At 31.7% G+C, this 23,197-nt stretch overlaps 1 protein-coding gene across 1 annotated transcript in view; it reads left to right on the top strand.

Moving 5' to 3' along the window:
* Positions 1–16,352, top strand: part of LOC129222869 (solute carrier organic anion transporter family member 1A1-like) — a 36,548-nt gene extending 20,196 nt beyond the window's left edge. The window contains exons 6-9 of the mRNA XM_054857428.1: positions 1,072–1,228; positions 9,668–9,846; positions 13,717–13,781; positions 15,916–16,352. Coding sequence (XP_054713403.1) covers positions 1,072–1,228; positions 9,668–9,846; positions 13,717–13,781; positions 15,916–16,214 — 700 coding nt within the window. The 3' untranslated portion in view covers positions 16,215–16,352. The remainder of the gene's footprint in view (positions 1–1,071; positions 1,229–9,667; positions 9,847–13,716; positions 13,782–15,915) is intronic.
* The last annotated feature ends 6,845 nt before the right edge of the window (positions 16,353–23,197 follow it).

Genomic DNA, 23,197 nt, shown 5'->3' with positions numbered 1-23,197 from the left:
ATTTATATTTATACAGAAAAATTTAAAACTGACTTACTTTACACTGCAATGAAAACATCATGCATGTCTTTCTGTGTTAACAACGAAGGCTACTGGTTTTTACTACTTTGATTTGACAGCAACACTAATAAGAAAATAATTTTTGGATTATTAATTACGACATTTGTGCTTATGTTGAAAAGATCAATGCTGTTTGACTTTATTCTGCGATGAAAACAGCGGGCATGTCTCTCCGAATTTATAACAGTTTTCCCAACATTAAATTTAATAAAAATATTAACGAATCCAAATGGACCCGTTTCGTGCGTTTTTCGCTTAACAGCACAAAATTTTAGGCATAAAATTTGTATGTTATGCTTAAATACAGTTTGGAATTTCAAAATTAACATTTCAACTTAATCTACAGTTGTTCCTTGGAAAAAAAGATACTAATGTTTTCAGTCTCTCCTTAAATTTAAAAGACAGAGTGGCTCGGTGGAAGAAATAAAATAAATAGGCAGAAATATAAGAGCAATATTCATCATAGTAAGTACACAAAATTACGGAAAGATTAAAATATAAAGCTTTATAGGTTCTACACTGTAAAAAAAAACTGCAGCACAACTGTTAAGTCTCTGTTAAACTAGGAATCCACAAAATTTTCTAGTAACTGGATACAGCTTACCCGTAAGTAGCAGCATTACTTATAAGTATGCGTTATATCGGCTTCTGGAAAACTGTATAAAACCCAGTTTACTAGAAATTTTGTAGTAGTAGTTTTGTAGTTTTCTTTTTACAGTGTAGATGAAGTAAAACATCGTCGGTGTAAAATGAATGACGAAACACACTCGCAATGAAAGAAACACATTCCTCTGGGTGTAAAAAACACGTTTCTTTCAAAAACTTTCGGACATTTTTCAAACAAAATGTATGTTTAAAATATTAATTATTCCGTATTTAGAATCTAAAAATTGTACTATTTATTTAGTGTGACTTTTTTCTTACAAAAGTGCATTTGTAATGTAATGAAAACTTGGTTGTAAGCAAGAACCAAAATAACTTTTAATCCTTTTTTACTGAATTTTCTTACAGATTTATTTTAGAAGATGCATGTAATACAAACTGTAATTGCACGACAAGTGCTTTCACGCCTGTTTGCGGGCCAGACGGAAAAACAACATATTTCTCACCATGTTTTGCAGGGTGTGAGGGAACACTTCATAGTGCTTTGCCCTACCAGAAAGAACAGGTATTATATTTTTATCCAAAAACTAACGTTAATTTTTTTTAAAGTACCACATAAAGTTGTCAGACAATCAGTTGTTTAATAATTTGTGTCTAAGCTGTAGATTCATTATGTTTCAGTGCAATCAAGTTTTCCTGTTAAAATATCAGAGTTTGTAATTGGGTGTTTTTGTTCAAGCTTATTTGCATTAATTAACTAAATACATTCATTTTACTGTACTTATTGTGGGAGGATATCAATATTTGATTCAGAATTCTTGTATTATTTAGTTTTTCAGAAATCAAATGAGCATTACCGAATTATTCTATAATAGTACAAATTGAAAATACTTTTGTGTGATATTAGTTATTTTAATATATTAAGTTAGGATTAAAGTTTTTACTGTTATTTTTATGTGAGAATCTGGATAGTTTTTTACTATCATTTTTTAAATACGGTAATAAAAAAATGATCAAGATGATTATTTAAAACAAATAATAATAAAATACCCTGATGATTATTTAAAAAATCAACTAGATATTTCATTATTATTTGTTATAAATAATCATCTGGATGATTTTTTATTACCGTATTGTTAATTTCAATTTTTGTTATTACTACTTTTTTTCTTTTTTAGAAAAATTTTTAAGTTTTTAATTTTCCATCATAAGTAACAAAACTATTTTTTTTTTTTTTTGCATGGGAACTCCTATAACTACAATAACTCATGAATCTTAAAACCAGACGTTTACAATAAGAGAAAAAATCAATCTTTAGACACTTTTCTTGGAAGACATTTAAAACTACTCACGTTCTATGCAAAATAAACCAAAAACATCTTGATAAAGAATGTATACATCATCACTTATTGTCATTATTAAATTTTTGAAACAATTCTCAGCGTGATATTTGACCAAAGGATTAACTTGAAGGAAACTGAAGGTCACATTTCTATTTCGATGTAATTGAAAAAATACGGTTACAAAGGAAAGATTGAAATTTTCACTTTGTTTCCAAATCTTTACGAAGCAGATTCGCATCACTGAAGCAGAATTCCCTTCGGTGGAAGCAAGGATTTCTTTTCAAATGATGTTTGTAACGAGGAAAATCGCTGCAAGACATTAGAGGTTAACTCACATAAAACAATTATAAAATGATAGCGTGATGTCTGAAAACGTTTAAAAACGAAAATCACTATAATAATATCAATACAAATGCCATTCAGTGTCATAATCTTGCAAAACATAGTTCAATAAAAACTAAATAATAGAACTAAAATGATTCTCAATTATTGTCTTAAAATAAGTTATTGAAATTTAAAAAAAAAAGATTATTTTTAAACTGAGGAAATGAGAAACTAAGTGGTGTTAGTGAACATTTTAAGGTTTTGAGTCGAACCCGTGCACATTTCAAGCCGTAGACATGCTTTCATTTAAATGTTTTTTCAAAATCATGCTGTATAGCAACACCTACCACCTCCAGTACTGTACTAGTACCATCTCTTGCCCCAAAACAGATGAGAGTTACGTCTACCATGCGTACAAGTTATCTCAAAATTTTCAATCACAATGTGTATTTTTGGTTTTCCATCGTTTTTAAAAACAACTAAATGACCAGAACGAGTGATGTAATTCATGAAATGTTTTATTAATGAATATGAAATCTTCAGATCTTCACATTAAATTGAATACTACAAAACACACAACATTTACTCAACTTATATAATATATATATTCATTCCATTTTTATAAAGTTCAATTCCAATAAAAGGTATGCTTAGTTTATTTCCTACGTACTGCAGCTTAAATTTACTTGTGGAAAGGAGGAGGGGGGGGGAGGGATTGGTAATGATGTTAAAATGAAGGGTTATGTTAGGCATTCTTCCCCAATCAACTAGCTACTACCTGGTTTCAAATAATACCAGTTGTGTTAACAACTGTGTAATGATACTACTTATACAACTACTTTATGAATTAAAGACATGTTAATGAATGTTAAGTATTTTAGTTAAAACATGTTTTTGCACTTACTTTTATATAACTACTAACCAGTAGTACTAATAAATATTAACATCAGAAACTTTAGAATTCTTCAGAAATTATAAAGCACGAAATGAACAGTTGAAAAGTATTTTCTTACACAGATATAGATGATCAAAGTATCACTCAATTTTTTTTTCAGGTAGTCGATAAAATTTTAGATCACCTGAAAAAATATTTTAAACTAATTTATATATACAGAGAATGTAAGTTTAACTTTATAAGGCATTTGAAAAAAAAAAAAGGTTTAAAATTTAGTTTCAAAGAAAACCCAAGTGCATAAATATATTTCATGACATTCTTTACATCAAAATTGTTATGCAGTACTTAAGATTAAATTCACTTAATCTTAAAAGCTTGAGGATATATTTCATTAAAGTAGTTGTTAATGAAGAATTTTTTCATCTTTTACATACACGTTAAATTAATTGCTGCACTGATTTTTGCTTGTCGGAGCATAAGTGTATTTGAATCTTAACTATATTAGTAATGGCACAAATGCAAGGCAGAAGGAAGCGTCAGTTTTAGAAAACGTATTTAGTTTATAGAAAACATAAATAAAAAATATATTTTCATTTAAAGATGCGTGGAGTATAAACTATAAAAGCAAGTAAAAGAAAAAAATGCTAATCTCATCTTTTCAAACCTTTTCCTCCCAAACGAAATGGAAGACTATTATAAAAAAATAAAACTAGAGTTTTAAAGACGCAAAATATCTCAACGAAAATACGTCATACACAGAAAATGAAGATAATATAGAACATGCGGAGTCAGACTCACAAATTTTTCATATAGTTAATGATTTGATTTGATTTAACTTTTCCTCGGAGAAAATCTGAAATAAGTTCTATATTTAAATACCAGTTTAATCAAGCCAATTTCTAAACCAATTTTAGTTTTGTGTATACTTTACGTTAGTTGCATTAAATTATAAATTTAAAAGTAAATTATCTAATAAAATAAATTGTATAAGAAATGAGTTCACTTAGTAACTCTTTTCTTACACAACTACTTGACAAATTAAGTGCATTATCAATTTATTTTCTATTGAATTGTAGAAAAATTCTTTTTCCCCCACCAATTTAGTTAAGTATTTCAACATCTAGACTGTGAAATGTATGTTTTAAGTCCGAAAATATCAAGTCAATGATAGAAAGAAACTTTATAAATATTCATACAGACATTTGAGATAGTGTTATATCTATTAAAAAAATGATGGTCTTAGATTATCTTTTATACAACTTTCATGCTAAATTCTGAAGTTTTAAGATCAAAATCCTATTTAAATTACTTTAAATAAAAAATTTAGCAAACATACATAACTTTTTGATAAACTGAAGGTAAATTGTTAATGCTTGATAGTAAAATACCTTTTAGTTTCCTTTGAGTTTTTAACCACACAATGAAATAAACAATAGATCAACATGCAAACCACCCATTATATTGCCCATTATGTTTCAATATTTCACGAAATAGAATGAAATGTTTCATAAGTTTTCTGATTTTCAGTAACATCTATTCTTTTATTTTGTCCATTATCTTTGGCAATAGGAAGCAAGTAATTGGAAGTAGGCTTATTGCCGCCCTCATGCGATGAACTACCAACTTTATCCGTAAGCTCTTGAGTTACTAGTAGAATGTTTTCTAGTGCTGTCATCAGGAGGTACACCAAAGTTATTCCAAGAACCGTTGCTGTTATGATGTCAAAAACGGTGGTAAAATTTACTATTGTTCCATCGAGACAATCTAAACCATTGTATGTCCTGCACTTACATATTTCACAAGTTTTGTTGTCTCTTGGAGACGGAATAAAATGGCCAGAATATAACTTTGGCAGCAAAAATTCCTCACAGGCACAAGATCTTGACTTCATGGTTCCAGAATATCGTATTGTTGTTTTCATATCCGCAAAATCATATCTATAATCGTGGCAAAGACATTCACAGTGTGCTAGTGATTCTTCACCACTACTAGAAGCGTATTGGTACGCCGTCCAAGTTAGTCGGCACACAACCAAACTGAAGGTCACCAAAAACAAAAACACAAGGCAATTCATTTCAACTGTTTCTATATTCCAAACAGTTTTCTTTGATTTGAAATAAATTCTTATTTTGGAAAGTCTATGTTTCAAGGATTTTTATCTTGAGAGATTTCAACTTTGATCGTTGTCCAATTCCAGCACGAGTGTCATTCGCAAATAAACAAACAATGATTTGGCCTTATCACGATCCAGACGTTTAGAACATGACAGATCTAGATAGAACTGCATTTCTTCTCTTAAGTTAATAGCCACAAGTCTACGAATACGTGTTTTTTTTTTACTTTCTTCCCCTTTTTTGCTATATTTTTAGAATTTTTGTTACGAGTAACTTTGCTAAGGTTTAAAAAAAGTCCACCTCTTATAATAAAATCTTCATTTCTATCTTAATTTTGATAGCTGCAAAATGGAGTGACTACAGAATCCTCATTAAATACATGTTATGGGAAACATTGATGATTTTGGTATTTTATATATTTAATATGATAAATAATGTATTTTAATTATTAGTAATGTATTTGAGGGAAGCTATTTTAATTTATAACAACAAGGGGTAATTAATTAATGAATGTATAATTAACTTGCTTTAACTTAACAAAGATTACACAAGGTTTTATTTATAGTAAAAATTTACCACGTGACATTGGGAATTTTTACTGCATCTTCATACCTTTTTCTCACAAGTTATAACTTGAATAAATGTCATAAAAAAGAGAGAAAAATGCCTAGTAAAGAGCCACGGCATTCCTTTAAACTTTGACGTCATGAATTCAAATTATATATATTTTTTTCGCAACAACGAATCGTTATATGACCCTAATCGTTGGGTTTCTAGCTTCTACACTACAAATGGAATGTAAATAGAGAACAATTTCACACTTGTCATATTATTACTGGTGATTTTCTAGATTAGGTACCGGGAGGTTTATTCATAAAAAAAGAAATAGTAATTGTGATGCAGTAATAAAGATATAGACATTATGGGTAATTTGCACTCGTGCACTTATCATAAAGATTACATTTATTGCGTATACCGCTATGGTATTTTTGTATTTTATCAATCTTAAATGATAGGAATTAGTAATCAGGAAATTTAGTATTTAGATGAAGTTTTACTGTTAAGTTCATCCATATAGGCGTTTTTGCTGAAAAAAAAATTAAGAAAAAAAAATGTGATTCTGCACTAAAGACAGAAACTAGTCTCTCTAAATAAATATTGAAAACAACTTTTCGTGTCGTCATGGTAATTTGAAAAATCATACGAACATTGAGAACGGTCATATGAGGCAGAGAGAACAAAAGGATGTAAGTGGCAAAAATAAAGATTTAGAGATAACCAGTAAGCACTCCTCTGTCTTGGGGCAAGAGATAGTACAAGTAGTCCTGGTAGGTACTGCTGTACAGCATGATTTAGAAAAGAAAAATCAATGAATGCCTACTTAGGACGTTATCTTTGAATGAATAAATAAATACAAATAAAAAACCCTCTCCAAATTCAAATGGAAAAATAAGTAAATAATTTAAAGAGAGAGAGAGAGAGAGAGAGAGAGAGAGAGAGAGAGAGAGAGAGAGAGATGAGAGAACGTGTGCAGAACGGTAAGTTGATCTATTCATTTGCCCCTTTTCACACAATTCATTTCAAGAAAAGTTCAATTTCGCCATTTTTTCTGCTCGAAACATCTTTCTTTACACGCTTTAATATTCAACATCTTTACAAACGTAAATAAAATGCTTACCTTTAGGCAAAAAATTAGAAACATAGAACAGCGTAAAATTTCAAATAGAAATTACAATTGCAGACACGTCTTTCGAGGTTGTAAGAAACGTTTTTCGATGCAAAATAAAAAGTGTTTGTGGATGAAAAGAGATCCAACAAAAGTCAAAACTTAAGATACTTATCAGAAAAAAAATTTCTCAGGTTTGTTTTTGAAATTTCTTTTCTTCAATTCTTAAAATGTCAAAAAAATTAGCATTACACTCTATGGAAAGTTACAGTCCTTTATGACTCATTGCCAAGACAGGAGGATTTGGCTAGAGCAGTTTCTTTTCGCAGAATACATAAAACGTTTTCAGAATGAATAAAACAACTGGCAAAATTTTCTATTATTTACAGATTATTTTAAGCAGTTGGAAGATATTTAATAGCTTCGTCTACGAGTAAAATGCAATGCGTTCTACCTGGAAAGCAATGAAAATAACTTCTATCACCATAAATGCCAAAAGTTGGAATATGTTCTGGATATATTTTATGTTTTTTGGTAGTTTAAGCTGAAAACAATGTATCAGCAGAAAACAAACAGAACATGTCTTAACATTTATACTGCCCTGGGTAGCTAAAAGGCAGTGTCTGCGGAAAGGAACAATGGAGAAGGTTTTAATTAGACGTTTTTTTCGCCCTTCTTTTTCAGTGGAAACCAAATGAGCTAGCGTATACAACAAAGCTAACGTACAATAGATGACAAAAAAAAAAAAAAAAAAAAAAAGAAACATTTCTAGTTACTGATTTAAACCTTCCTATCGCAGTAGTGGAAATGCTGGATTTGTCGCATGATTTTAAATGTTTTTAACATGTTTGATGGTCCAGGATATAATATCACCAAAAATATAGGTTCTTAAATTTAGTCCGAAGAATATTTCTTGAACAATATTTTTTTTGAGACCTCATCACATCATTATGTAACTTGGATGTTTTTGAGTTTTAATTATGCTTTAATAATTCGCCCACAAATGGTGTCACGCTTTGAGTTGGTGATAGTTTGTGACAAGAGAGAGGGTGGATGTAACAGGAAGTATGACACCATACATTTTTTTAAATATTAATACGCTTATGTAATACAGCGCGACATATGACAAAAGAGGAGGAGATAAACTGAAGATTGACACTTTTTGGCAAAGGAGGAGATTTTTTAAATACGTTGAAAAAAGTACGTCATTTATATACACGTAGGTAGCCCCTAACCACTTCGCTGTAATAAGTTTTCATGAAAATCTATTGCTTGTTGTTTTAATAAACAGCCTTGCAGACTTATTGAGAGAACTACTTTAAATAAGATTTAAAATAAACATTTAAATAATAATATAAATGGTAGAAAATAAAACTATATAATCGAAAAAATACCAATTTTCATAGAATCCACGCGTGTTTTCAATGATAACCACAAATTCAGTTACAAAAGTAGATAAAGTCTCAACTGTGTCGGGTTTTACTCAATGAGTTCTTTGAATAAAAGGGAATAGTTTGGAGATGTAAAATTTACCCCAAAACTCTTCCGCGCAACCCCAGGGGTTTACGAAAGACAATTTAAGAACCTATGATCTAGAATAAAATGGAATAAATTTTTTCTGACAAGAAAACGTTGTTACAAAAAGCGCATTTCTTCTTTTCCTAAGAAATGCAGCTGTGGGCAGGCAAACGGCAGTATCTGCATCAGAAACGAGCTTTCGAGATTTAAAAAAAAATGTGTTTTGGGTTCAATATTAACGATAGGGTAATGATGGAACTAGAAGCTCTTTTCGCCCTTTTTTTCAGCGGAAACCAAATAAACAAGCTTGTACAAGAAAGCGTACGTACGATAGATGACAAAAATCCAAATCTTTACTAATAATAAAGCTGAAAGTCTCTCTGTCAGGATGTCTGGATATCAGGAGGATGTCTGGATGTCTGTAGGATGTCTGCATCTCTGTGACGCGCATAGTGCCTAGACCGCTCTGCCGATTTTCATGAAATTTGGCACAAAGTTAGTTTGTAGCATGGGGGTTTGCACCTCGAAGCGATTTTTCGAAAATTCGATGTGGTTCATTTTCTATTCCAATTTTAAGAACAAAATTATCATAAGATGCACGAGTAAATTACGAAATTATCATCACGTGGAACCGTAACATGGGCACAAGCCAAGTGGCGAGATACATAATTATCATAACGTGGAACCGTAACATGGATACAAGCCGATTGGCTAGAAAATTCACCATACATTATTTGTAAATATACAGGCGAACCAAAAGACCTTTTAATTTTTCTATTACGGGCAAAGCCGTGCGGGGACCACTAGCAAATAAATAAATAAATAAATAAAATGAAAGTTGAAAAATTTACAATTACTGTCCACGATGGAATAGTAGTTTCTACATTACATTTTTATTTATTTTGTTAATGATGGATTACTGTGTAAATACTAAATTTAAGTACAGATTAATATGTGTTATAGTTTACATATAAATGAGATTTTAATAAAGGTCTGGAAATCTACCATATAATCCAGTCATCATACTTTTTGCACAAGCAAAAGATTATTCCACTTTTTTAAAATTTTGAACAAGTGATTAGTACATACATATTTTTTAGCTCAATTCCTTCAAAAGTTATAAAATGTTACTGTCCTATTTTAGATATTTACCAACTGTTCGTGCGTAAGAGATCCAACAAGGGAGCAAATGGTGACCGCAACCGAAGGAATTTGCATTGTTGAAAATTGTTGGTCTCAAGCACTTGCTTATATCATAACAATGCCAATTTTCTCTGGAATAACAAGTCTTCTTAGAGTTGCTCATACTATGATACTACTCAGGTAAGAATACATTTTCACTAGAGGCGCACCGAAGTTAAATTTTTGGGATGGGGGAAATTCCCAAATTACCACATGAAATTTCGAATTTTATTGAATGATAAAATACAAGCATCCCAAGTAGAAAAGATTAAAAGACATTCAATATTGTAATATCGTCTCCAAATTTGCCGAAAAAATGATGCCCTTGCCTTACATGTAATTTATATATTTCAATGGTCTCCCTAAAATTTGTGATGTGTAAGAAAAAAGAACCGGTCGTGTTTGGTGATTTTGCATGTTGTCGAAATCTTTTAGATTCAAAATATTATTATGAATCTAAGATTGGGGTTTCTAAATTTTATAGCCAAAGGGCACCTTTTGAAAATTTCTTGAGACTTGTGGGCCAGTACCAGATAGAGATAGCTCATCATACAAAAAACAAAATGCATTTCAAACTTGCTGGAAATTTTTTGTAATAGAACTAATTGGCACAATAATTATATTTTTTTATGAAACTTGGTAATAGAGTTCCTAGAATTTAAAAACATGTTTCAGATTTTTCATCAAATTTTGTCTCAGTCCTCATCCGCCAGATGTCAGTCTTATCTTAACATCAGAACTAACATTAACAATTTACTACGTTAGACTATTAAATATTCCAAATTACTTAATAACTTATTTCAAACAGGTTTATACCAGTAGTTACATACTATATAATATCTCTTTATCTTTATACATAAATGGCTACTTCTGTATACATGTATGTACGTCCGGGGTAATCTTCAAAACTACTGGACCGATTTTAACCATTTTTTCACCACAGATAGGAACATTATCAGGGAGCAATTTAGGCTATAATTTATTACTAAAAACTTAGTTTTAAAACGTTATGACGGATGACAGTAAATTTCATCATATAATTACCCCATTAAATGATTAAATATAAAACCCATTGTAACGAAAATTCGTTGCCTAACAACAGCAATATTAAAAGTAATCATAGTGAAAATTTTGAATCAAGGCTTCTCCAGAGCAAACATGAGTTTAAAGTCATTTAAACATTTGGAAACTCTACTTTTTGCACACTTAGGGAAATATTGTAGAGAGCTTTTTTTTTCTTTGCGTGTGTGGGTGTGTGTACTATTTAATTAAATAAAGTGCACGGTTTTTTTCAGTGATCTTTGTTTTTGTTAGTTCATATTTTGGAAATTCTTCAAATTTTTATATGCTTCAATTCGTTTCTAAATGTTCTCTCGTTCGTTCTTAATATTTATTGCTACTTTAATTTTATGGGCAAGGAAAAAGCTCAATTTTTAATCACCTCAAAGCGGTGTGTTTTGAGTACTTTCAGTTAAAACAGAAAACGAAAGAAAGTAGCGACTGTTTCTCACAATTATTACTGACTCAGGCAACGCCGGGTATTTTTGCTAGCAGTAAATAAAAGTAAGGTTTCAAAGAAATTCTGGAAGGAAGTCTGTGGCGGACGTGCGTCCAGGAGACCGCGTAGCACCTGCAGCCTTGAAATTTTGTACAAAATAACTTCGAGTCCTGAGGGTGCGCACCTGGGGTTTTATTTTTTGAAATTCTAATTAGTTTTTTGTACTTGATTTTTTAAGCTCAAATTTTCGCGTAAACTGCCTATTATTGTCTATTAAAGGGGTGAAAAATTGCTTGCACGTTTTAGTATTATATATGTATCGTTGAAAAGGGTATAATTTTCCGCGTTCAACGCAATTTGTTTCAATGCTCTAACTGAAATACGGCGGGAGTTATTTGCGTTTTTAGCTCGAACTTTTTTAGGCTTAGCTAAAATTAAGGCACTACTTTCTTCATTAAATCTATCGATAACGAGCTGATCTGTGCATCACATGACTTCCTTTTACTCCAATTTAAAGATAATATAGTGCCTCGGAGAAAGCAAAAAAAAAAAAAAAAACACTTTAAATACTTTTATTCCAAGTCTGTTGCAAACCAAAGCAAAGAAAACGTTTTATACAGATAAATTTTCCCAATATTGGCAGTTTTAATGTGGTTCAATGGTTAACTCTCTAAATATCACTAAATTGAAACCAGATTATATATATATATATATATATATATATATATATATATATATATATATATATATATATATATATATATATATATATATATATATATATATATATATATATACATATATATATATATATATATATATATATATATATATATATATATATATATATATATATATATATATATATATATATATATATATATATATATATATATACATACATATATATATATATATATATATATATATATATATATATATATATATATATATATATATATATATATATATATATATATATATATATATATATATATATATATATATATATATATATATATATATATATACAAGTTGCCGTTAAAACTTGGCGACCAAAATCTTGGCGATATATTGCCAAGTGTTTGCCAAATTATAGCACCGCTTGAGTTTACATTGAAATTAACAATGATTTTACCCCAAAAAGGTGTAAATGACCCCCTTTGGAATATCGGAATGCAACCAAAAAAGAAGGTGCACAACTAGACCCCATTTGGAGTCTATGTGTCAAATTTCAACTTTCTAGGACATACCGTTCATGCGTTATGCGAGATACATACACACATACACACATACGCACATACATACGTACATACGGACGTCACGAGAAAACTCGTTGTAATTAACTCGGGGATCGTCAAAATGGATTCTTTTGGTGTCTGTACGTTCTTAGGCATGTATCCATGTGTGGTCGGGTTGAAAAAAAAAATCAATATTCATTCGGGGGCGAGCAAAATGGAAATTAAAGCGATTTTTGAGTGACATTTTTTTCGCGAATGCAATACTTACTTCTTTTGAAAGAGGAAGTAAAAGGCGAAGGAATTGTTCTACAGTTTTCTATTTGACACCACTGAAAAGAGCGGCTTTTTTTACTCCAGATCTAACTTGACCCATAGTCCAAAAACTGAGCTTCTATCTCCAAAGGAAAAAAAGTTATAAGCCGTTAAAAACAAAGTTCGAATAATCCTCATCTAAATTAAAATTATTGATGTTTTATTTGGCGTTGCCATAGTTACGTCTTTTCGTTTCACATGATTCTTCTTTCCCTTATTCACAAACTTTATAGGTTTTGATTTTAACGGAAAATCTTAGGCTTAACTCAATTCAAGCCCCGGTCTAAAGAGCATAATATATTACTGGGACCGTGAATATACAAAACTGCAGTTTTGCAATGCTCAGGAGTCCCTTAGCCCTTACGGCTCTGCAAGTTGGTACAAGTTATTTCGAAACCCGGGGAAGGGGTGCTTTTTGATCCAATGGGAGCTCACAATGTGTTTTTAATCTGTTTCTTTTTAACTGACGATTTAAATGTTTGCGAATCAAATAAGATTGCGAAGCAATCTTCGGGGGTTGGTGAGCGGCAGAACTCCCTAGTTGATTAAAAATTTTTTTTATCAATCATCATTTGTTTTTCGCTTTATTCTCAAAACATATTTTTTTTTCAAAATTTTTACTGGACACTATCTTTAAAATTTTTAACTTTTAAATTTTCTTATTTTTTTAAAAATTGCTCAAGTTATATATCAAATATCGCAATAACGAGCATATTTTGTTTAACAGTTTGCTATAAACATTCATTTACTTTATTATTAAAAAAAGTAATTGGTGGTAAATTTTGAAAGTTTCATTTACGAAAACATCTTTTAGCAAGCTGTATTTTTTACATCAGGATTAGAATGTTATTCGATTTTTGTAATTACTTCAAACTGACTGTCTTCTTTTTTAAAAAAGTTTTTTATTTTAGGAATTGGGTTTATTCATTACATTTCATTAATTTGGAAATTATGTTTCAGATCAATAAACCCTGAAGATAAAAGTGTTGCTTTAGGGACGTTTGAAACTTTTATCTCTCTTTTTGGTAAGTAAATTTTTTTCCTATTATGTTCATTTTGTTTCAAATAAAAATGCTAAATTATGGTAGTGTATCCCATTTTTATTTGAAATGAAGAAAACTTATCAAAATCTTTCTACAAAATGTTTTTTGAAAAAAGGTTTTAGAAGATTTCTTTGAACAAAAAGCCATTTTTCCCCTTTAATTTGGAATATCGAGGTTTTTTCACTCTTAAAGAAGGTAAAAAAGAAGATTGAAGATTAATACTGTAAAATCCATTTATTAATTAGTGAGCTATAAAGCTATTTTCTTGTTTGGAGGTTAAAGGTCATTCTAATTTTATTTACGTTTTTCTTCTTTTTTTTATGTCTTTTAAATGATATTTTCGTTCAAGAGAGGCTTATGTTCTTAATCTGACATTGTTTGAAAAAAAAAATATAAAAAGTGACATAAAAGTGTTGCTGAATAAAAATTGGACATTTGACACACACGCAAAAAAAAAATCTATCTAACATTTTTCAAATTGTTTGCATGACAAAACTCTGATCTTGTATGGCATACTCTGGGTAACTCTGGCTTATAGATCTATAATATTCTTGAGTATTGAGTATATTTTCATAAAACAGCGTAAGAGAGCTTGTCAGAACAATGAACCAAACTTCTAAGATGTTATGTTAACAGGAAATGAATGCTATAAAAAGTATGTTTAGAAAGGCAATGCGTCAAATTGAATTTCAGTTCTAAATACTATACTTTTATTGTCATCAATATATTATTTTATGCTGCTGTTATCTTTAATATAAATTCGTCTTATTCTCAATCGCACCAAGCCAGTGGAATCTAAGTCTTGTCCGATAAGCCAATTGTATCAAATGTACGAAAAATGTTGAATTCTTTTATATTGTGATAGAACCATTACGTCTGTCACAATAGATGGCTACAGTAGTTATCACTTTAATAGCGAGAATTTATGTGAGAGAAAAATTAACTCTTACGTGAGAGAAAAATTTATAAAATTATTAACTTTTTTCAAAATACATGGGAATGAGATAATTGATCTGCTTGCCAAAAAGGAGGCTTAGTTTCTCCAAAAGCCAACAATGAATATATGCTTCCATTCAGTTAAGCTTCTGATGTCCCTGATTTGTTCATTATACAGTTGGCTCTCTGTTTAACGACTTTAAAGGGACCACAAAAAATCGTCCTTAAGTAGAAAGCGTCTTTAAATAAAATGATTTTAACACTATAGTGGACCATCTGGGACCGTGAAAAGAAGTCTTTAATAGAGAAAGTCATTAAATAGAGCGTCGTTAAACAGAAAGCTTACTGTACTTTAAAGATTTTACTTCCATACTTGTCCTGATAAGTTCTTTAATGCTATCTAATAGGATTGATGCTGCCACTGTTTTTGAACGACCGTGATTGTTTGTTGATTATTTTTCTTCTCTTGACCTTTGAAGAGATACAAATTTTTTACAAGCTCATTTACAAAGCATTAGACTTGTTGATTCTCCATAATGTACTTTGTATGAATTTAAGCAATAAATGATGGCGGATCATTCGGACGAGCATTCTACGCTAAGTAATTATTGCTGTAGATTTCAAAGATATTGGTGAGCTAGAAAATCGATGGGCTAGCTGCCAATGTAACTGGCAGTTGACAAATAACGTATACTTAATCCTGAGCTCCAGTATTTTCTTTTTCTAATGGACATTAAAATATCATCCCCATTTCTATACCCATTTCCATACCATCGTCGTCTCCAAGCAACAGTACGACATTTAATCTCAGGAATAGCAGTAAGATATCCTACTGTTGCCTTGAGGCGACGATATGCAAAGATATTTTTCCATATAAATAAAGTAAACGTATTATTTTTTGTTGTACATGAGAATGTATTTTGGATAAATCTCTACAGCAATTTCTTAACCAAATATCATATGAAACATAAAAGCTAACTCGTTCTTTGTGTATGAAATATTTTTTTAAATTATTAATGTGTAAAAGTCTAAATTTAAGGCCTATATTCTCAGTGGAGATAACCATAAAGCTTTTCAGCAACTGCAAGGGATAAAAAATTTTTGGATACAAACTTTATGTGCATAAATCTGATAAGAAGATAAAAACTATATTAATTGGTGTACTTTCTCCTTATTTTAGGATTTATCCCTTACCCCGTAACATTTGGAGCTTTGGTCGACTCTGCGTGCTTGGTGTGGGAAAAAAGTTGTGGGAAGACTGGAAATTGCTGGTTTTATGACGTGGAGAAATTTAACTATTTACTTCATGGGGCATCGGCTTTCTTTTGCGCAATGTCTGCTCTTTGCTTGGTGGGAATTTATTTTCTGCATGAGCGAGTGCATAGCCTCTACGACGAAGATGAGAGTGAGATTGAACAATATGAAAAAAATAATCCAATAAAAATAGATACTGTATCTAGTGCTGTTACTAAATTGTAAAATGTGTTTCTCATGTTTTAAAATTTGTTCAGTATTTCTTAGCATTTTTTGTTAAGATACAACTTGTAAATTTCACGTAATAACTGCTGTATGTTTATTAATTTCTGTACTTGAAGAAAAATATATGTTTTTTATAAAACATTTTAAGTATATTTTTTGGAGGTAATCAACATCTTACGAATACTTAAAACACAAACATTCACATGTATTCTTATTTTCTGAATTTATTTTTTCTAATTCATTTTTTTTTTTTTTTTTTTTGAAATTTTGATAGTTTAATTCTTACATTTTTATGAATTTAAGGTAAACACACCAGTAGCGGTCAGTGCTTCAGTAATAGCCACTTCAAAGTATATACTTTGAAGAAAGAAATGAACAATAATAATGTAATTAATATGTTGGTACGTAATGTAACTATCTTTTTGAATTAATTTTATTCATGAGTTATTTAAACGTAAAGTAAGTAATGTAAATTCTTCGAATGGGAGAATGTTATGTGGCCACTACTGAAATTTTCAGATTTTGGGATGGCAACTAATGGACCAAATTTGGGGGTTTGGGAAAAAGTGGATAAAAGAACGCATTGAAATTCCGCCATTTTTAGAAAATGGGGCTTTTTAAGGCAGAGTTGAGATGTAATACGCTCAAGAGGTTTAGTTTCAAGAGAAATAAGGTTTCAAGAGCGGTAATTAATATTGTAGACCCACAGTTTAAAAATATATTTCACTGTGGCCCCTACTAGTACGTTTTAAACCTTGAAGTAACCAGTGAAGTACTAGCCACTACTGATGGTACAGTATTTAACTAGTTTGTTGTGGCCATCACGAAACTTTCTTCTATATTTTTCTTTTTTTTTTCTGATCCCTCCCCATGCTTGACGAGGTAGCAATATTCCCAACAGAAACAAAATTACACATGCAAAAACTTGACGACCATCCCAATGTCTGAATTATTACAAAAGCAAAGCAAAGAGCGAAAATTGAAAGTTACTTTAAAAGCCTTGCTTGAATTAATTACAAATTTTTTATTTGTTAACAAACATAACATGGCAACAGTTAAAAATTTTAAATCATTGAGATAATATTTCCGATCATTTCCATACAATTAAAATCACGAGAAATTCGCAGACGACAATCTATTACGATTTACCTCTCTTATTGTTGCATTAATAAAACTATTTTTATTCGCAAAAGAAAAAAAAAAAAAAAAATCAACACCTCTTGGAGCGATTGACATCAAAATTGGACCAAAGCCTGTTTACATATGGATTCACATATATTCCAGATTTCAACCAGAACGTAGCATTACTTCTTGAGATAGGGCACTCACAATGGAAAAAAAGAACGTGCAAATGCGCAACCCCCCTTTTTAGCTGTTGACACCAAAATAAAATTAGCTCTTATACCCACTAAGTTCTACTTGCCGATAAATTTTTCTTTCATTCCGTTCATTATTTCTTGAGATACAGCAGTCACAATTAACGACAAAAAACCTTCTATAGCTCAACCCCCATTTGAGTTATTAACACCAAAATTGAATCAGCTCCTGTTCCTGTTAATGGCAACATATGGACCAAATTTTGTTTTATTCCGCCAGTTACTTCCTGAGGAATAGCAATCACGCGTAACTCAAAAAACGTACCATTGCTCCACCCTCCTTAGAGGAATTCGCGCCAAAAACTAATGGGCACAAGTTCATATAAGGGCACATATGTGTACCAAATTTCGTTCGATTTCATGCGGTAGTTTTTGCTGTAGAGCGGCCACAAAAAACTGGTCACACACAGACGTGACACACACACACACGCGACACACGACCACACACACATACACACACAAACACACACACATACACACACAAACACACACACATACACACACAAACACACACACATACACACACACACACGTACACACACAAACATACACACACAAACATACACACACACGCACACACAGAGAGACATTTTCCAAAAATAATCAAATGGACTCAGCACACCTCAAAACGTTCGAATCCGTCAAATTCGAAATTCGAAAATTTGCACGAATCCAATACTTTCTTCTATATATGAGATATAGAAGAAAGTAAAAATAAGACTGCAATGAAATTTCTGTGTCCGAAATTTGAATGATTTTGGAATATTTTTAGCATGCTGATATAAATCCGAAGTCTGAGAGTTCCTATCACATGCCATTTATTTCGTAATAGGAAAGTACAGTTTATTCGATACAATAAATCCTATTTTCAAATGTTTGACGACGGAGGCCGAAAATTCCTCGACACAAAAAAAAAAAAAAAAAAACACACTGCTGTTACAGTAAGAAAAGCAAACGTAATGTACGAAGTTAAATCATTTAATTAACCAGAAAGCAATACCTTTCAATCTCTATAGTTTAATGTGTGCATCGTTTGTTGCCCAAACCGCATCTAAACGGTACTCAAGTTCATCCCATATTCTAGCCAGCACGAACTGTGGATGAATAGTTACGCCTACTTTGGAAATTCGCCTCTTCAGATCTTCATTGCTAGCAATGCTGCGCAATTTGACACAAATGAATACAAACACAGATTGAAAAAAAAAAAAAAAAAATCATGAACGTATAATGTACTACGGATTAAAGTGCTTATTTATACGACAGTTTTCTGTTTTTCTATGCCTTTTTCAAAGTAGGTCAACGATTTTTTGGATACTCTGTAAATTTATTTTAAAAATTACTGCATGATAAAACTCATCTGAAGAATTTTTATTATTTTTTATAAAGAATGGAACCTCTGACAGCCAATCTCCGTCACAAAAAAAGAAAAAAAAGTTTTATATCGGAGCAAATCATAACTCATCACAGATCATCGCAACTCAAAATTAAAAAAAAGAAAAAGAAAGAAAGGAAAAAAGAAAATGTAAATCACTTTATTACTTAATAAGTTTTTGTTGGTAACAAGGTCGAATTTGATTTCTGTAATTGATTTTTCAATAACAGAAACTTTTTTTAAATCAAGGTTCACTTTCTCCCACCTGACCCTGACCCTGCAAATTAAGTTATTTACCAGATTTTTTAAAAATATAGCACCTTAAGTATATATGAGACAGTGAAATGTGAAGGGATATAAATAGACTTTTCAAGTGAAAACTTCTTTAGGCGCGTTTATCATTTTTGAGATGGGGAAAAACATTTCGCGATTTTCGTGTGTTTAGGGTTTTTTTTTTCTTTTTTAGTTTTTTTAGTTTAGTTTTTTAATTTTCGTATTTTTTAGCGTCGCGAGCTTAATTTTGTGACACCGTCACCTCACCGACATTTGGAATACAGGGCATGCGTGGCTTCTCTCAGTCCTTTACTACGTTGCTTTCGTTGGAAACTGCGGACTTCTGTAGCGCTGCCAGCAGCGGGTGAGTTTGATAATCATCCGATTCCCGAGTGACCGTGAGTTCGGTCCTCACCCGGGTCAGTGCATTTCTTCACCAGAAGAAAATATCTTTAAGCTTACATAATGTTACTGAAAAGAAAACTTCTTTAGACGCTGTATGGTTTTTTTTTTTTTTTTTTGAGAAGGGGAAAACAATAATGTTTCTGATGTCAGTGATACACATGTTTGTCGCTGCCACTCTGCAAACGGACAGCTAATTGTAATGGTTGCAGCTTATATTTTACCGGCTAAGTTTATAAACGCAACACAAGAATTTTTGAATGAAAATTAATTCAGTTTTTCTAAAGACTCTTCTGAATCACTTCAAAATAAAATCGGGAAGAACTTTGATGCTTTGCCAATGATTTTGAGTGGGGATTTCAACATCAACTTTGCGCATGATACAAATCTATCATTAATTAAATTTTTCAAAAGAGAATTTAATTTTTAACGATGTCCAATGATCGCAATCTTACTAGGAAACCACAAGATGAAGGAAATTCGAAAAAAATCGAAATTGTTGGCATGTGAAAGAGCATCGTAAAACATCTTTATGGCACAAAAATTACGTCCCCTCGCGACCCCGTTATCGAAATACGTGGTATTAAAGTTTTCCAAAGTTTTAAGTTAAGTAGCCAAATTTAGCGAGTTTTGTTCAAAAATGGTAGGTACGGCGCGAATTCTAGATCTGCATCTGACAAGACATCTCATTGCCATTTTTGGACTTCACCAGAATGTGTGAAAGATGTTTTAAGTTAATTCTTTACACATGGGTGACTACCAGGGGGAGAGGCTCGCCATTAAAGTTTTTAAGGGGTTGTTTGCAAAGGTTTCTCTTATCTGGCGGGGGGCTTTTGTTTTTGTGGGGTCTTTATGGTATTAGTGTGAGGGAAGGGTAGCATTATCGCTCTAGGAGGAAATTGGCATCCCTGCTTTACTTGTGTGCGTCAAAGTTGAACCACTATCAAGCTTATAAAGTGGAAAGTTTTTCCAGAGGAACAACTTTAAATCAAGATTAAGAATAAGTTTTATCTTATTATTAATGATAAAAGCATGCCCACCAAAGTCGTGGGAGGGGGGCTTGGATTTAAGGGGCTAAGGTTGACCCTCCTAGTTTTTAACGAAAATGTATTTACATGAAGGGGAACGTGGGACAAAGTGAAATGGTTAAGATGACTGAGATTTTTCAAAATGAAAAAATTGGAAATTCATTTTGAAAATTACTGTAAATAAAGAAAGATCATTGTATTGTTAAGAGTTCATGATACAGCTTCAAACTTTCTTTCAATGACAACACAGTTCTTGAGAAAACACAGAAGATTTATTTACAACTATGTACAAGAAATATCGTTAACAACTGCTAAATTAACCATAGCAATTAGGCAAATATCGATTAACACCGTATACTCAACGGTCAACCACGTATTTACATCAAAATGCGCAAAAATACAGCTGAAAGGCTTCTCAAAACAGAGCTAATACATGCTCTCCAGCGCGCCGCTGACACAATTCACAAACAAAAACTAAAACGAGACTGACTCCCCCGTTGGCCGTGGCTATTTATAAATCTTGAAAGAAGTTTCCACAAAATTCGAAATGCTTCTCGTATTTTCTTTTTATTCATTCACGAATCTTATCAATGAAAAATAGGTGGCCCGTATACTTCTGTCGAATGTCAGGGGGTTGTATGTACACTACAAGAAACTATTTACAGGTTACGTAACTAAGATGATTTTAGATGCAAAATAATGGAATAAACACCAAATTTAGCTAGATTACAACAAATTAATCACAAAAATAATTACTATTTACAGAATTTGTAACAGTATTTTATGATAAAACCTGCATTGAAATAGTATTTTTATTTTTGGCGGTGAATTTTTGCTTTAAAAACAAAGTGGAAAATTTTCTCTATATTTTTTCATGGGGTAAAGTGAAATATGAAAATGTTTTGCAATGAAATGTTTTCTATTCGATTATAAAAAATATTTTTGATCAAATGAATCACAAAATGAAAGGTTGAATGAGTAAATGAAAAGTTATTGGAAAAAAACAAACGAATAATTAAATAAATAAATAAATTAGTGTATGAAGACGAATAAACGAGGGAGAAAATAAATAAATAAATGAATAAATAAGTGAATTACTAAATTAAGGTGTGTTAACAAAGTAACAAGAAATACGTAAGACATTTAATAAATGATTGAATAATTAAACAAAATTAACTATTTCACTTTGCCCCGCATGTACTTGTCAAATTGTAAAAAATATTTAAAATACAAATAGGTTCAATATTAACTAAATAAATGTTGCATAGAATATTAGAAGGTCTCAATTAATGTTTCAAATGTTAACTACAAGAACTTTATCATTTTATAATACCAAAAATAGTTTTTGACATACAAGAAATAATTACAATATGAATATAATTTTTTGAAAATCGCTTATATTATCATATTCTATGATTTTCAGAGTTAATTTTATCTTGACTGGAATAGGCTACATGTGTTATTACGTAGTTAAAATATTACTAGATAGGTGACGCTAAAAGCAAAGTAAATATTTCACCATTTCACTTTGCCCCGCTATTTCACTTTGCCCCACATTCCCCTATTTGCAAGAGTAGTATGGTAGGGAATAAGGACGAGCGCTTGGGAACGATGTCACCGGATGTTTTTTTTTTTTAAACAATGCAAATTATAATGTTAATTTATTTCAAACTACCTTTTTTTTTCTGGCGAGTCCCCTAAACCCCATGGTGAGTTCACAGACACATTATTTCCAGCTCTAGCTAAGTGTATGTGGGTGTGTTTTCTGTTGCTTTTCGGCATGATAAGCATTTTATATAATTCTGCTGTGGGAAAGCAAAACGTAGTATCAGCAAATTTTTCTTTCTTTTTTTTTTGAGCAATCACGATTGCTTATTGTTCTCACTTGACAGTCCTTGATGTTGTGGTTCCTTTTTCAGCTTGAACCAGGGGCCTCTGCAGCACCACCACTGACCAGCGGCGGCGCGACTCCTCTGGTCCTGAGCACTGTCCCCCGGAATCCCTTCTGCTGGATGGTGGCGTCCATGTCCTACACATGCATGCACATACACACTCGCCTACGCGCGCGCCTTTACACACATACACACGCCTACGCGCACACACGTAAGCCTGCACACACACACACACACACACACACAAATATACACACGTAACCACTCAGAAGGAGGGACATGCTTGGGGGGGGGGGAGCCATTTCTAGAAACAATAACTCTATTCAGTAGGGTCTTGTCGCAACTCGTGATTGCGAAAAACATAATTTGAATTCAAAGTTTCAGAATTCAAATTAGAGTTAATTGGGGGAAGTGGGTCACAGGTCTTTTTTTTTTCTTTTTTGCCACATTCTGTACTTTATCCAAGGAGGCCAACCTGGGGCGGGTAGGTCGTAGGCCAGACTGCGCCATTGAAATTTTTAGGGGGGTGTTTTGAGGAGAATTTTTCTCATTTTGGGGAGGGCTCTCTTGCTTTTTTGGGGGGGGGGTCTCCGTGATAGTTCAGGGGGGGGGTGCGCCCTTGCCTCTGGGGGGAGGCACC

The sequence above is a fragment of the Uloborus diversus genome, chromosome 5 (assembly GCF_026930045.1).
Source record: "Uloborus diversus isolate 005 chromosome 5, Udiv.v.3.1, whole genome shotgun sequence".
NCBI lineage: Eukaryota > Metazoa > Arthropoda > Arachnida > Araneae > Uloboridae > Uloborus > Uloborus diversus.
The sequence above is the reverse complement of the archived record's forward strand: the minus strand, read 5'-3'. Positions and strand labels throughout refer to the sequence as shown.